Here is a 16,379-nt window from a genome sequence, read left to right as displayed (position 1 = left end):
ACGCGTCAATCCATTCCGTTGATCCATAGATGAGAATGATAAGAGGAGATGCGAGGGAAACCGGAGTTTCTTCCGCGAGAAGAGTTTGAAAGCGATCTGCAAGAATTCGTACCACCCACGTTCACGTACGTAGGGCGCCCATATGATCGACCGAGGTCGACGAACGCAACCAGATCCACCTTCCTCAAAGGTGGAGGAGTAGGAGGGTGAAGCGCAAACCGATGCATCGGCATCGGCATCGGCAGTGCAACGCTGCCTGTACCCCTGTTGTTGCTGCTGTTGCTGTTGCTGCTGCTGCTGCTGCTGCTGCTACTGCTGCTGATGGCGATGGTGGTACCGGTGCTGTTGCTGCTGTTGCCGTTGCCGTTGCCGTTGCCGCCATTCCCGCTGCCGCGCTGGATCGAGCGGACGGTACAAAGAGTATTATGTACAGAGACGTAAAGCGAAATGGGAGCGAGATATCCGACGGTGTTCAGATGAATGGAGAAAAGGGTGGCGGAAGTGGAGAGGGAGAGAATACGAAGAGCGTGGGATGCAGGAAGAAGAGCAACCAAGGATCGAAACTTGTTACGAATAGGATCTAGCTTCTTCGCGCAAAGTTAGAGGGCTAGTTTAAAATCAGAAATGCCAAAAATTATCCAAAATTCGATCCAACAAATTGTACATTTTATATTCGATACATTTTCATTGCCAAGTATTTCATTCGAGATTCATTCTTGGTGAAATTTTTTATTTACACGATACGTAGTACATTTCTTCGGATAAGTAAATCGTCATTTGTAAAGTTCCTCGTAACTGATCTTTACGTTTAGCGCGCAAAAGTGAAAATTCCGGTGAAAATCGTGTGGAATTTATTATAATGAATTCTCGAGGGACGTTTGCGATATTTCCTCGCACTGTACAAGAAATTGCTAGGAAAAAACAAAAGACGAAAGTAGGAGATCTGGTATGGTATGGTATGGTAGGTATACCAGGAAGGGTACCAGTTACCAAGGAATAAATACTTTCTTACTTTAGAAAGGATTGGAACGGTGCATCGAGATTCGATCTCTTCTGATTCCACTACTCCAGCACAACTCCCAGGGGCGCGAAATTAACTTTGTATCGTTTCTCTTATTTCTTACGACTACGAAATCCCCGTGATCGGTTGTCAATACGTTAACATTAAATTTCTTTAATAATGAAATAAAACGAGCGAGTTGTCGATATCGACCAATCCCTTCGACGCGACGGCGACGGCGACGGCGACGATGCGAATGCAAGCGCGAGCGGTGTTCCGAAATCCAGAAAATGTTTCGGTAAGATTGTTTCGGCGATTGAAGGTCCCAAAAAGAATCGAACAAGTAGAAGAAGCTTTCGCGGATAAGTAAGGCGATGTAAGCGGCTCGCTCGTTCCCAGGCTCGGTCCGCGTTGCATCCGATCCTATCTCCCCAAGGATTTATTGTTTGGTAAATCATTTAGTCGCTGCCAACCTGCCGTAGGGGAAGTCGAGTTGACGGTGCTCCTCGTGGTTCTACCACTCTTTCCTTTCTCCCTTTTCTTCCACCTTCGCCACCGACGCGGCGCGGCCGCACCGCACGTGGTCCTCCTCCAACTTGTTGCTTTCGCGAATTTACTCGAATCAACAACGAGAATTCCAACGACACGAAACTACACCGATAAACGATAACGTCTCGTAATAGACAAATTTTAAACGATTCGATCGTCTCGACAAACGTGTAACTTTATTTACTATTTCACTGTTATTCGTTTATTCCTTTGTTCATTTACAGGATAAGTGCTCGCATAACGATAACAATGAGATGTCTCGATTACAAGAGCATCATCGGACAACCTAGGTTACTTGGAAAACGAATTTTAGGCAAATCAAACAACTCGGTTTACCTTTAAGGTACAACTCTGCTCGTCTAAAAGAAGTTTACGCAAAAATACTTGGATAATCATCTCGAATCAACACGAATGGTATTATCGTGCAGCAAAGTATGTTTAGCGAATAGGAGACCCCGGCCGGTCCCACACAATGAAAAAGACAATGGAAACCGAATTTAAAGGCAACGAGGTGGGGGTAGAGAAGCACACGCCAGGCACGCGTCTTCCCCAGGAGGAATGCTTCGCCGCTCGCGCTCTCGAACACGAGTAGGCTCGTGAAATGATTCCGAGACACGAGACAGTCGCGATCAGCCGTAAGTGAAAGCAAGACATCCAAAAGGAACCTGATGTAGCGGAGGAGAAGGAAAAGGATGCTCGCCCGATGCAGAGGAGAGACGAAAAATGCAGAACCTAACCGTGCAGGCTACAGGTGCATCAGGCGACGGCTTTCAAGAATTCGTGCTCGATCCACCCTCGAGGAATTTTTTTTCTCGTTTCTTTTCTTTTCTTTTCTTTCTTTCTTTCTTTCTTTCTTTATTTTTTTTTTTTTTTTTCTTACTTCTGGCCCGTTCACGAGTTCTTTACTTGGCTTACAAACACGAATGTGCGAGGCTATCGCGTCGCCGACGATTCGAAACAATGTACGCGACCGGTAGCGAGTCGAAAATTAACGCGTCACTGGCACTGGTCGATCTATCGAAAAAATTACTATGTAATTCACCGTGTAGCGAGTGTAAAAAAGCAATATTTTTCTTATTGTTGGTACCGTGAAATGTTTAGCTACCCTAAGCAGACATTCCCGAAATCGAAAGTTCTATATCACGGATTGCGAAAGACGAAGAGTAGGTTGAGAAGAAAAAAAATTGTGCACCGGTCACCCTTTGAAGCTTGAAGCAGATTTTGCTGAAATGACATAGTGGTCTCGCGTTTATTTTCGATCGAATGATAGGGTGTCTGGTACCGTTATTGGAGAATTCATTCGATTCGAAACTTTTCAGTTCTTCCCATCGTATTATGTCCTCCGGAGCGCGTAGCATTCCATGTTCCTACAAAGGTTCTGCCTTTATTTCCTCACCGAAAACCCATTAATTTTGAATCTGTTCTCTACACCTGCCATTTTTTGATAGTATCGTATAATCGAGGACATTTCGTTGAACGGTTTACGCGAACTCATTTTGCGGTTTCTTAGCAGTGCCGAAAGGAAAGCAATCTTATACACGGAGTTACGGAGTCATCGTGTACTATTTATACCTAATATTGTATTTGAAACGAACGGTACGCAGAGTTTAAATCGCTGCAAACTAATTCGAATCCTTGAAAGTTTTCACTTCTCTCGCGTACCTTTATTTTCGTTTCGTAGAATAAATAAAAGTGAAAGTGAACGCACGTTTCAAATAATATTATTATTATATATTTTTAAATTTCTGTATTCTATAACCGAAAATCTAGTCGGTGTTGTTAGATATTTATCGCGCACCTAACGGTGAATCTAGGTTAATTTTGAAAGAATACTAAAAAAACTTACTTACCGTTAAAAAACGCGAACAAACATTTCATGTGCGTGCAGTGATTTCTATTTGCTACATTTCACTTTCATTCCACGTTTCATCGCGAGTATTACACATCACGCTCTATACGTAATAACTTTTTTAACGAATTACTATTGCGATAAAACCTCTATTCAACGAACTAATTGGGGAAAAGTGGTGTTTATTAAATGTTGATAAAAAAAAAACAGGGATAGGGAACTAGAAATCTGTTAAACAAGAAATTATAAGCGTACATCATAATTTCGTTTCGTCGTTGGTCGATGCGATGAAAATAGAGCCGCGGTCATTTCGGGGATCTAGCCGTAGGGAATAAAAAAGAAGAAAACTTGAATTACGGTCGAGAGATGAAAATTGAAGAGCGATCCGTGAGACTGGGGCCGAAATTCTGTTCTTGCAAAGCGCAAGATCGGTAATTGCGGACCCGTTGAAATCGCGTGCGAGCGACGATCTGGCAGACAAGGGGCTCGAGAGAGGGCGTAAGAATACGCAATGCACGTGCCTTTATTTATTTTGCATAATTAGCGGTGCGTTGCCCAGGGTATCGTCAGCCCGACAGCTTCTCAGCCCCGTATCTTTTTTTTCTTCTCTCCTCGGTAAATGGAGACTTCATTTCTTCTTTGTTTTCGTTTTATCTTCCTCTCCACTCGATCGAATCGAATAACGCTAGAGACGCGAACCTTTCGGTTTGTCTGAAAAGAGTTGTCAAAATATATTGGCTTGTAGGCGTGTTGGAGCTTGTGTGATAGCTACAACTAAAATAACATTTTAATAGCGTTACTTGTAATGGATAACGAGTATTAGTTTAATAAGGTTATCGAAAATCAAGCTGTTTGATGAGAATTAATTTCATAATTATTACGACGCGACGCGACGCGACGCGATGCGACGTATCGTCGCGTCGACGATGGGATCAGGACCCAGGAATATACTGGTAAATTTCCACCTTTCGCTTTAATTTCCTTTCCAATTTCTGTAATTACGCGTGCCTTCTCGGAACGGTAAGTGTATATGGAAACGATCGCATTCCAAACTAGAGCACAGCAACACAATTCAAAGTCTCGAAGCATGATTTGCTCACCGTTGGAAATGTGCGGAATCGTACCTCGAAACCACACTGGACACTACACACTACACACTACACACTACACACTGCACATTGCACATTGCACATTGCACATTGCACATTGCACATTGCACATTGCACACGCCTCGCTCGTACCATCTTCTCCACATTGTACTCTTATTCACTTACATTGCTCCGTCCAATCGATTTCTCTTTCACGCGTAGCAACTTGTTACTTATCCTACGGTCTGCTTCCTCGTACTTTCTTCCTCGATATCTCGCTGCCGTTCCACCAATTAATGCTTTTCTTTCCTTCGGCGACTGTTGAAGCGAGTCTTCGCGACGCAACGTTTCTTCCGCTTCGCGACATTCTTCCAAACGCTCGCTCGCTTGGCTCAATTAATTTTCACATCGCGTAACACCAAACTATTTTAATTGGCGGATATCGATTGTCGCACACGATATACACATCCTTCCGTATCCACAGCCAAGTTACTTTTTAAACGCAATCACTTTCTACCAATATGAAATGAAATCGTAACGGAGAAGGTAACAATGACGATATTATTATTTCATTCGCGAGAAAAAATGTTTCCATGAATAATGTTAACTTTAACAGGGAATGTCGATGGAAAAGATTTCTACGGAAGGCGTAGAGGTTTTCGTATTCTATTCGTATTCTATTATTCGCAGACAATTCTGTCCATCGATCACGCTAACGTGTAATGAAGCGTCCATTCTCCGAGAAGGAGACTTGGACGCCGAGCGATGGACGCACGCGCTAGAATTCCATCTTAGTTATATTGGAATTTCAGAGCGGTCGGTATGTCGCTTCTAATAAACCCTAATCATTTCTTTTTATGTAGAAAGATCGAGACGTTTCCCGCGTTAAAGATGCCTGCTGTCTTGAATGCGATGGACGACGCATGCTGGCACCTGTCCCTTTAACCTGTCCGGAAGCATCAGGTCCGCTTTTCGTTTTACAACGGGCCAATGAATTTTATGGCTAGTCTAATGAAGTCGTCTTAAAACTCGCCACCCAGACCGTGATGATCTTATCGCGACTTAATTGGACGAACCGTATTTCGTCTAGCTAAATCTGCGGGTCTAGCGATTTTTTCCCCGGATACCTCGAATCCGTTTCGCGTTCTCGTTGTATCGATCAATGCGATATTATTACATGATAAATTTGATCGTGCACTTTTTCAAAGTGCATCGACCGACCGCGACATGAATTTCGGCTTAAACAATCACACACGATTCTTTTCGATTTCTCCCATTGCTTAATTGCTACCTGGTCAACAGCTGGTTGGCTCGACATAAAATGTTTATAACATGTCTGCGTCCAACGTATCTTCTTCCCAACTTTTTACAATTTCCTACTCAACAAACGCAATCATGTTACACGTGTAACAGTTAATTATACCTATAGATCCAGTGAAAGTATCGCTACCAACTTCTTACAACTTTTTCAATACTCGTTAAACGGCATTCTTTCAATCCATCGACTAGCAGTAACACGTCGTATTTGTAATACCGCGTAATTGTTCCCGATAAATGTCCAGTCCTTTCCGATCGAGTCGACTGTCATGCCGTTAATTAACTACTTTCAAATTATTGACAGGTATGGTCACGGTACCGCCATAAGACATGGGGAAAAAAGGGAAAATTTATTTGCCAGGGAAGCGCATGCTGATATTATAGAAAAGTTTCCTTGTTCTAGATTAGCGAATTCGCGTGCAATCGAACAATGCTAAGAGCTGAATACCTGTACACTGTTCGGGGCGCAGCTAATTGGTGCTAACGAGCTACCTGACTGTATCTCTACGCATAGAAATGTTTAACCATAAAAGAAATAAAACAGTAGGATCGCGTGACGGAAAGTATAAATACTAAGTACATTATTTTTCTGTAACGATTGATAAACGTACTCGTTACCTAAAGGGAGTTTTCGCGCTGAAACGACGCGCCAACGAACGAAAGTGGCTTTCTAGCTAGCAGTTTCTCCTTTTATGTAAACAAATATGGCATTGTCGTGCAGAACATGTTACAAAGTATAATCTATTATGTATATGAAACACCGTTTGAAATATATTTCTTAAAAGTTTTATTCAACCGACTGATCTAGACAATCTGTCGAAGCTTGTTAGCGATGGCTAATACAGTAACGCAATCATCTCATTGTCAGTAAAAAGCTATCAGCTAAATATCTAATAAGCCTATAAAAGTCGCGAATGAAATCGTTGGTAATCGTACGCAAGTTCACCGTGAATGCGGCCACGGAGACGATAAATTGCGTACCAAAGTCGATCGGGGACTTGCGCGTTCCCTGTAATTTGTAACGGAATCTCGAAATCACGAAATCTCGAAATCCTCGAAAACACGCACGCTCGTACGTGTCACTCGTTAATTTCACTTTGAATTCGGCCGGTTGGCTCCACGGCCAAACACATAAACTTCTGCTCTCGAGATTGAAATTTTTCCATACGAATCGGTGTAGCCAAGCGCGTACGCGTATTCGCCTCCAGAACTTTCAGTCAAATTGCGATCATTAGTTAGCCAGGGTTCTTTCTTTGATTGTAATGAAATAATTGCCGAGGCTGCCGTGTGTCGTGCGCACAGCTGCAGATTTCAGTTGATTCGCAGGAGGTATGGAGCATTATGGCCCGCGAAAAAAAGATATGTAACCACGCCACGCCACGCCACGCCACGTTCTTCGTTTGATTGCAAACGAACAAAAATTCATTAATAATAACAATAATAATAATAATAATAATAATAATAATTCATCTTCTCGAGCAATAGTTTCGTCTAATTATTCGTGAAAGTGGTAGCTCCTGTATTTGCAACTAGTTTCTCAGTAATTACTCACGCGAAATAATACCGCCACGCCGTTATTATCACTTAACGTTATAAATCCTTATACAATAACCACATTCACGCAACTACAATGTTAGAATCTAACTTGCATATGCGGTACATTTTACAGACAGATATATCGTTGCCTTGATACATTCCTTTTTCGAACGGTTGCTTTCATGTTAAATTCACCCAGACCACCATTTATGGAAATTAATCAATATTGCGCCGCGCGCTACGCGCCGCACCATTACGTTTATTTCCATTAGGTACATTATGCAGCGTCAGGTTCCTTGGGAATTGCATTCTCACTATCGATGATCGTTGAAAAGATTACTTCAAGAGGATTACTCGTAGATTTCCGTATGATATTTCAATCGGAAAATGTTCTTTACGCTATACTTTGAGTTCTCTATCTCTGAAACGCCACAACAAACACGTTTCACCGCAAATATCTTGTCAAGTATTTACGGTTAATTCATGCAACAATAACATGCATAAATATGCACATAGATAATATGATCGATACAAAGGGACATATTGAAATCTATTACGCGTTTACTCGTACGTTATATCGCACTGTAGTATAGTAGACAGTAAGTGAAAGTGTCGCGACTTTATCGGGAAGTAAATGGCTCTATGCATAAACAAGATGTCATGAATATATGTATGTAGTATATGGGTATTCAGCTCAAGTTTAATCTTCCAGGTCAACAAGAAGGTTGTTCGTAATAACGTTAGTCGCTTGCAAGCGTAATCAGTAATTCAGCAGTGCAATTGGTTAACGTTAACGAGGCGACAACAAAGGGCCACGAGCGTTACGCGTGATCAGCAACGAAGAGTAAATTTCCAAGCGAAACTCGTTACCTTCTCGCGTCAGCTAACGTATGAAATTGTATTTAGCCCTGTTCCAGCGCTTCTCCGCCACGTCGCTTCGGTGTCGCGCCGCGCGCCTCGTCCACCACGATTCATTAATCACAACGGAACCCCTTTACGAAAGGTGTAATCAATGTTTCTCGAAATGAGTAGTTGCCGATAGCGGGACTTGGCCAGAAAAAGAACAACTATAATTTCACTTTAATTGCGTTCAAAGCTAGATAAGTAAGTAAATCGATAACGTCGTGCCAATTGACGTTGCGTCGCTACGTTGAACTTGTTCCTACAGTATCTATAGTATTGTATAATATAGCATAATGGGACTCTGAACAAGTTGCATTCCTCCAAGTATTCTCCTGTCAGAGTTCTTTCTATCTTTGACAGACTGTAATCGCGTTCACCAAGATTTACCTATTCAAAGATATTTCGTCGCGTAAATTCACAAAGCCGTGCATAGTGTGAACGGATATGTAGCACATACTACATACATGTATGGTACATTAACTAGATCGGTGCGTAAAAATTGGGACAGATAATATCCGAATGAAATCTTTCTTTCAGATACAACGATGACCTATACAGTACAATAGTAGTATATACTCGTATTTTTAAAGGCAGACATAAAATTGTACTTTTGACGGTGATCGAATTCTTATCGGCTACAATCGGAACTGAATGCTCGGTTGTCGTGAGATTGTAAGTAGCACGTGTAGACGTGATAATATTATAATACATCGGGCATACGATTTAAATTAGAGATAGCAATTCAAGTGCACCCCGTCTTGTACCGACACTGATTTCGCCTTTCATTTCTCACGGCTACTTTTCGATTCGTTCGTATTATACAACAATTATTGGGTCATTTTATAATATACTCTATAGAAAACGATTGTTTCTTAATATATTATTAATGTATTATTAATATATGCGAGATATGGTACGCATAAATGTTCGCTAAAATAGCTACAGATGATTTTGTTAAAGTTGAACAGGTTTATCTGAATTTCTACATTTAAGAATTCCGTTTTGTCAAGAGGACAAGTATGTATTTAGTTGTTGCTTCAACGTTGAGCGTAGTCGCGTGCCGAACGTTGGATTGGAAACACGCATGAAGCTATTCGTTATGTTAGCATGTTTTACAGTTTGACGTTAACGTCAGCTATTACCAACACTTACGAAACGTCAGTTTACTCAATAATGAACATGTAACAATTCTCTCCAACTGTTTATTGCTATATTATTCATTTGCACCTGACAAATGAGTAGGTTTGTTTGGATAAATATATTTTTAAATTAACAACAACAACAACAACAACAACAACAAAGTTCTCAACAAACGGTACTTTTGCAAACAGTAATTACAACAAGTCTGAATAAAATGTAATACACTTTGTTAATTAAATTCGTACAGTAATCTACATAAAATAATCATTTTTCGCAAAAGAAAGTTTGTCAATTTTAATATTTTCAAATTTTCGTTTAAATAAATAATTAGTACGGGAATTGTAACGTATGGTAACGTTTAAGAACGCTTAACGAAAGTTATTCACTCGAAAATAAACTACTCGTAGTTCTGTATACTGCACCTATGTACATATATTAGTTAACAGCCAAGTAACACCGATACGGTCCACAGCGTGTACTATACGTCACACGGAGTTCTTACGGAGGCTGTATGTGTTAAGATACAGAGTGTAACACTTTCACGAGGAGTCACATCTTGCTGGGTGTATGATAGTTTACCGGTTTTGCTTGTACGCCGTTTCATTAATTCTTGAAAAAGAAAAAAAAATGGATTTCTGCGTCGATTATACCCAACTCCATTGGATTTCTTCACGTGAGGGCAAACTACGTGTGTACATTGCACGTTCGATTTGGAACATGTACACTCGCAAATATAAATATCTAAACCATTCGTTAGTTTCAATGAAATACTTTTAAACGATACCAGTTTTACGTAATTAATAATTAACAAACAGACTGATGTATAGCTATGTAGAAATACACCGTATAAATCTGATTATTACGCACGAGTATAAAGTGTCATTGACAAAGAGTAGTAAGAACCGTAATAAAGGTGTAAATGTACCATTCCAAACGGCTCTGACACCTACTGATTTTCTCTATTATAGACTTGGTATACAGGTAAGCGCTAAGCAGTATTGTAGCATGAGAGCAGTATGGAGAGCCGCGTGTAGATACAATATACATGTATGTAGATACTAGATACGGATCGGTTACCGGAAACGAGACGCACCACAACTCTTACTCATTATCTCATTATCAGACGTCAATTATAAAATGCCGACCCCTAGAAGTACCATTATTTTGTAAATCAAGTTTCAAAAAATGTGTTTTAAGGTGAATTAGGTATATCGTAGCAACAATAACAATTCAATATTGAAATTGAAATTACTAGAATAATATTATAATATCGTATAATATAAAATAATAAAATTAAATAAAGAGTCGTAATATCCAAGTGTACTAAACAGATCGTAGACTAGTTGGAAAATATTTTCTCAGTTGCATCAACATTTTACTCGGGCGAAAACTATGAGAATAACAATGGAGGCACATCTATATGGTCAATCTTGCATGTTCGGTTTCTTCCGAGATTTAATATCAACAACAGTATCGTAATAAATCTTAAAATAGATGAATAATGAATATACATATGTATGTACTCGTAGTTGGGAATTTGTCGGAAAGACTCGTCGCAGGAGGCGAATCTATTGTAAATTGTAACATAAGAATGAGAATATCAGCTAATAATAGATGATTATCGGAACAAGTGAAGCAGGATTAAATCAAAGGAAAGAGGATTAAATAGATATACGTGTACGTACTTGGCTAACAACGATGAGAATAAAACTTGTGAAAGTAATTAGCTTAGCTGGATCTTGATGTTGACAAATCGTTGGTAAAAATACGAGAAAGCAACGAAATTACTCTCGTAGATATTTGTACAATCGCAGACACGATACGCATACGAGTACATGTAGATATCTAGAAATAAAATAGATATAATAGACATATAATAAACAGTATTTAACGTTCGAAATATAGTAATATTTGTACGTTGTATAGCTCGAATATATCGTATAATTGTATAATTGTTGATCGCTGTGAATCTAATGGTAGGTTTCCGGATATTTATGGATGGGAATGTACATGCGTATGAGCGAATGGCTACAGAAACCTCTTGGGTAGGTAGGTAGGCACGTGTCACACGAACTGAGTACATATATACCAGTGGTGATTTGCAGGAACCAACAGTTTACTTGCACTCTTCGCCGCTACCTTTCCACGAGTCGCTTCGAAAGGTGAAATCATCGACTTGGCGTCGATCGATTTTCGAAAAACTTTTCGTTTCCTATTGGAAAAGAGAGGTGAGTCAGAAGCACACGGAATCGTACGGTTCTTGGAAAACAAAAGTTGTTTCATTCGCGAGGGTACATGTGATTTCGGGTTTCGAGCAGCTAATGATTAACTACTTGTCGTTGACCGGCTACGAGGCTGATTAATGACGTCTTAAATTATCGTATGCTCCATCGAACTTGATCATCCTTGCAGCAAAATTCATTTCGGAACAAAAACAGTTACGAACAAGTGTTGGTGTGGAAGGAAATTTATCAGCGAAAATTAAGCGTTACGCGGGAACTTGGGGGACAACAAACTAACGGTCCCTTTCGATTCTTCGAACTTGCATTCGATCAAATTTACGCGAATACGTGCGCAACTAACATTCCCGCGACCGAATTTTAAACTCATGCATGATAAGAAAATGGATAATAGATAAATAATTGATGGTTGAATCGAAACCCATAATGATTTATGGCTGCGGTTATCGGTTACAATCCATCTACTAGACCGTCACGCGTGATAAACTTTAATAGGCTCGTAGCTTTGAATAATAATTTTATGCGGTACGTAAAACGGTAGGGACACCGTGCACGTGCAGTTATCCATTTCTCTCGACGTAAATGCTCAGTGAAATGGAATGCGATCCGCTAAAACTGTGCAATCATATATCGCGGTTTCGACCAAGATTTAGGTACGCCTTCTTATTCGAGTTCCACAATTCTACTCTCGAAGTTTAGACCGAAACATTTAAATCGATGTGTTGGTATTGCGTAATGGACGAGGAAACTGGTATTCGAGAACTGGCCTGAATACGTCGATACTAACGCGAGGAGAGAGCTGTCAAAAATACCAGCAAATTAATCATGCATCGTTTACTGCATACAGGTTTCAGTTAATTTGCATATCTACGAAAATATTAACAACTGGCAATCCGATAAAGTTTATCCCCTACTGAATAATGTTTATAATCCGAGAAACGAGATCGAGCTGCATTCGAGCATTCGATAAACAATCGGTCAATTTTACCGATTAATTGGTCACGAGAGTGTTAAGAGTAACAGTAATCCGTGAAAGGGAACAGAACGAGTGTTAATAGTTTGATTATTGTCGTGTGTCCAAGGTACAGTCTCACGTAGCACCAGCACCCAAACTCCTCCTCTCGTATAGTTGAAATGATTCGAGAATTGCTTCTCGTGAGTTTGCTATATTTGGGAACCAAGAACAGCAATGGAATTCAAAGATGGGGTTCGCAGTTTGGACGAGCTCCTTTGCTGGAACGATTTTTCTGGAGAACGTTAGACTTTGCCTATCCGGATGAAACTAGCAGAAGAATCGCGATGATGAGGGGAGACTTTGTTCCAGAGAATGCATTGCCTGTTGGAATTGAAATTTGGAGAAACAAACTCTTTGTCACCGTACCAAGATGGCGTAACGGTAAGTCTGATCGAACTTTGATTTATTGTTGGTACCTAGTTTTATATTTTCCAACCGAAGAAAATCAGAAATTTTTTACGAAATCTACTCGGAACGTATTCAACATGCTTAAAAATACATTCTTGGACTGTTTTTTTAATATACAACACCTGCTGGAATGATTGATTAACGTCTAAACTAAACGGAATAGGAATTGTCTTTGTACGCGTTTCATAATCGCTGGAAAAATGGAGTCGGTCGATCCATCGTGATGAAACGAAAATTAAACGAACGTCCCCGGTCAGGAACCGGAAGCTGCCAGGAACGCAATGTACATAGTACATCAGATCACCGCGGGCGGTGCACGCCTCGAATCTCGTCTGGTCGACTTCCGGTCCGTGACACAAACTGCCGAAAACCGCACGAGCAACTTCAATGGATTTCATTTCTGTTTCTCGGTCTCGGCCTCGGCCTCGGCCTCCGACCTCCGCCTCCACTTTGACTAAAATCCTTCCCTTTGCTTCCCTTCCCTTCCCATTCCATACCATCCCTTTCCACGATCCTATGCTCCAGAAGAGAACTGGGGGTTTCAGAGAATGGGCTTATTCACTTTCATGCTCTCTCATTTTCTATTTCCTTTTTGCTTTTGGTACTTTGTGCTTGTTGTACCTAGCCGATGGCGCGCGCCAACCCCTGTATTATGTGCAAAGAACAAAACTCGACAATGCCGGCAGTACAACACGCACGATCCATATTTCGAACCTTAACCCTACTTCTTGCCGATACTCGACTCTTTCATCTACACTCGCCTATTTAACCAAATTTTCTTTCCCCTTAACTCTATATTCGAAACTTTTCTCTTTCGACTTTTCTATTTACCATTTTTATTATTACGCGATATACAGATAATTAGAAATAAGGAATTATTCGACAGTGTATAGCTTTGTCGGTTATACGAACAAATTTTATTATCGATAACGATAATATTGTATAATATTCAATAATAATAATAATAATACAATTTCTTTAACAATAGGTAAATATTACAGTGGTTAATCGTAAGAGAGCTGGTGGTGATGAATCTAATCACCATCCTGTTCATTTTTCATTGTTTTACGTGATTAAGAATTCCAATGAAATGTGTGCAGATTGTTCCCGACTCGAGTTAAATCAGCGTACGATCCGATAAAAGACGCGATCTCTTACGAAAATCTTCTATTCAAAGATTAACACCAAAGATACAGCGTCTCACGTACACTTGATTAAGAAAAGATTAAGAACTTTTGCTCACTTTGTGTTACCAAGTCTTTGAATTTCTATTGTAATTAAGAAAATGATATGTCATGGATACGCATCGATACAATAGAAATTTGGCAACGGTTTAACTTTCGAAAGTTACGTTTGTCGGTTTTAAAATAAACAATGCATCGTTTCCTTCCTAATCTATGTACGTGTTAATAACGAGGACCAAACAAACTATAGACCGAGTAAAATGGTTGGTTCGACTGGAATTTCGTAAGATGGAATTTTATCGCTAAAAATGTCGAGTATTATATTTGTCCAATGTATAGTGTGGCATTTTCTGTGGATTCGTAGAATGAAAACCACCGGTTAGCTAGTAAGCTAACCGATGCGATCGGCCGATTATTTCGTCACGCAACGGCGACATGTAACACAATTCTTCTGTCGTTAATAATTATCAGAGAATTTTGATCTCGTAACCTTTATTCATGTCCGTTAGGGTTGACTGATTGTTAGTCACGCGATTTAATAATCTAACAATACAAGCTCTATGCAACTATATTTCTCGAAATATTATTCCCCCTACTTCAAGATACGATGGACGAAAGGGCAATTCTTTTTATACCAGCTGATTACTTTCTCTCTTTATAAACGGATAATGTTTTCTCGATTTTCTCGATTTTCTATCGACCCATTCGAAAGTTTGTTACAGTTTCTTCTTTTTTATTGTATTTTCGAATATTTATTAATACTTACGAGATGAATCGAAAACCGTTGAATCGTAGGAATTCCGGCTACGTTAAATTACATATCGCTCGACACAAATCGAGGTGGCTCGCCGAGACTGGCTCCTTATCCGAATTGGGCACAAAACAAAGCTGGAGCTTGCGGCACCGCAATCACGAATGCTTACAGGTATACATATACATATACATATACATATACATATACATATACATATATTGTATAATACAATACATACATATGGTTCAACGTTACTTTTGCACTAATAATATCGTACTAATCGAAGGACGTGCTTGTTTGTTGGAAAAACTAATTCAGTCTATTCAGTTTGTATTTTATTAATACAGAATACACGCAGACGTATGCGACAGACTTTGGGTGTTGGATACTGGCACCATAGGTATCGGAAACACAACGATACAAGCCTGCCCTTACACTTTGAATGTCTTTGACTTGACAACGGACAAAATTTTGAGACAATACAGATTGAAAGCTGAAGATATCAATATGGTAGGTAATCGCGCAACGTAAAGTTGAAAAATAATCAAATGAAAATTACCGATGTAGAATACTTTTATTGCCAATATCGCGGTGGATTTGGGAAACGGTGGCTGCAACGATGCCTTCGCCTACATGTCGGATGAGCTCGGCTACGGTTTGATCGTCTACTCTTGGGAACAAAACAAATCTTGGCGAGTTACGCACAGCTATTTCATGCCGGATCCTCTGGCTGGCGACTACAATATCGGTGGCTTGAATTTCCAATGGGGAGAGGAAGGAATTTTCGGAATGAGTTTGTCTCCGATCGCTGTAGATGGATTCAGAACCCTCTTTTTCCATCCGCTTAGCAGCAGGAGAGAGTTTGCGGTTTCCACGAGAATCCTCAGAGATGAACAATTGTCTCAGGATAGCTATCACGAATTTCAGGTAAATATATCGAATTTCCGACGCCAAGTACACTAATCGATCTAGACAAATGTTTCAATGTTTCAATGTTTTTTGATACAATTACAATTTTCGTGCTAAACATCTACGGTACGAAAGTTGAAATTGCTAACTTTCTTTGAGCTTGTTATGTCCCGTATCGTTAGGTGCTCCCTGAAAGAGGGCCGCTTGGCCACTGTACCGCTTCCGTAATGGACGAAAATGGACTTCAATTCTTTAACTTGATCGATCAAAACGCGGTAGGCTGTTGGAACTCTTTGGTACCATACTCACCTCAGAATCAAGCTGTTGTCGTGAAACACGACGAAGCTATGATATTCCCAGCAGATGTTAAGGTATGCGCAATGCCGTTATATTAATCAAAAGAAAGAACAATTTTCAAATTTTACAAACTTTTAAGAAAATCTCTCTCTCTCTCTCTCTCTCTCTCTCTCTCTCTCTCTCTCTCTCT

At 40.1% G+C, this 16,379-nt stretch overlaps 1 protein-coding gene across 2 annotated transcripts in view; it reads left to right on the top strand.

Annotated features, from left to right (window-relative positions):
- The first annotated feature begins 11,487 nt into the window (after positions 1-11,487).
- The window catches only part of LOC128890310 (protein yellow-like), a 5,401-nt gene continuing 509 nt past the window's right edge, over positions 11,488-16,379 (top strand). Inside the window, exons 1-6 of one of the 2 annotated variants that reach the window (XM_054148682.1) lie at positions 11,488-11,610; positions 12,705-13,018; positions 15,025-15,154; positions 15,331-15,493; positions 15,551-15,910; positions 16,075-16,263. In XM_054148682.1, the coding sequence (XP_054004657.1) occupies positions 12,757-13,018; positions 15,025-15,154; positions 15,331-15,493; positions 15,551-15,910; positions 16,075-16,263 (1,104 nt within the window). In that variant the 5' untranslated portion in view covers positions 11,488-11,610; positions 12,705-12,756. The remainder of the gene's footprint in view (positions 11,611-12,704; positions 13,019-15,024; positions 15,155-15,330; positions 15,494-15,550; positions 15,911-16,074; positions 16,264-16,379) is intronic. The other variant, XM_054148683.1, reaches the window with a different exon arrangement.

Source organism: Hylaeus anthracinus, unplaced genomic scaffold (assembly GCF_026225885.1).
Source record: "Hylaeus anthracinus isolate JK02 unplaced genomic scaffold, UHH_iyHylAnth1.0_haploid 12000, whole genome shotgun sequence".
NCBI classification, from domain to species: Eukaryota; Metazoa; Arthropoda; class Insecta; order Hymenoptera; family Colletidae; genus Hylaeus; species Hylaeus anthracinus.
The sequence above is the reverse complement of the archived record's forward strand: the minus strand, read 5'-3'. Positions and strand labels throughout refer to the sequence as shown.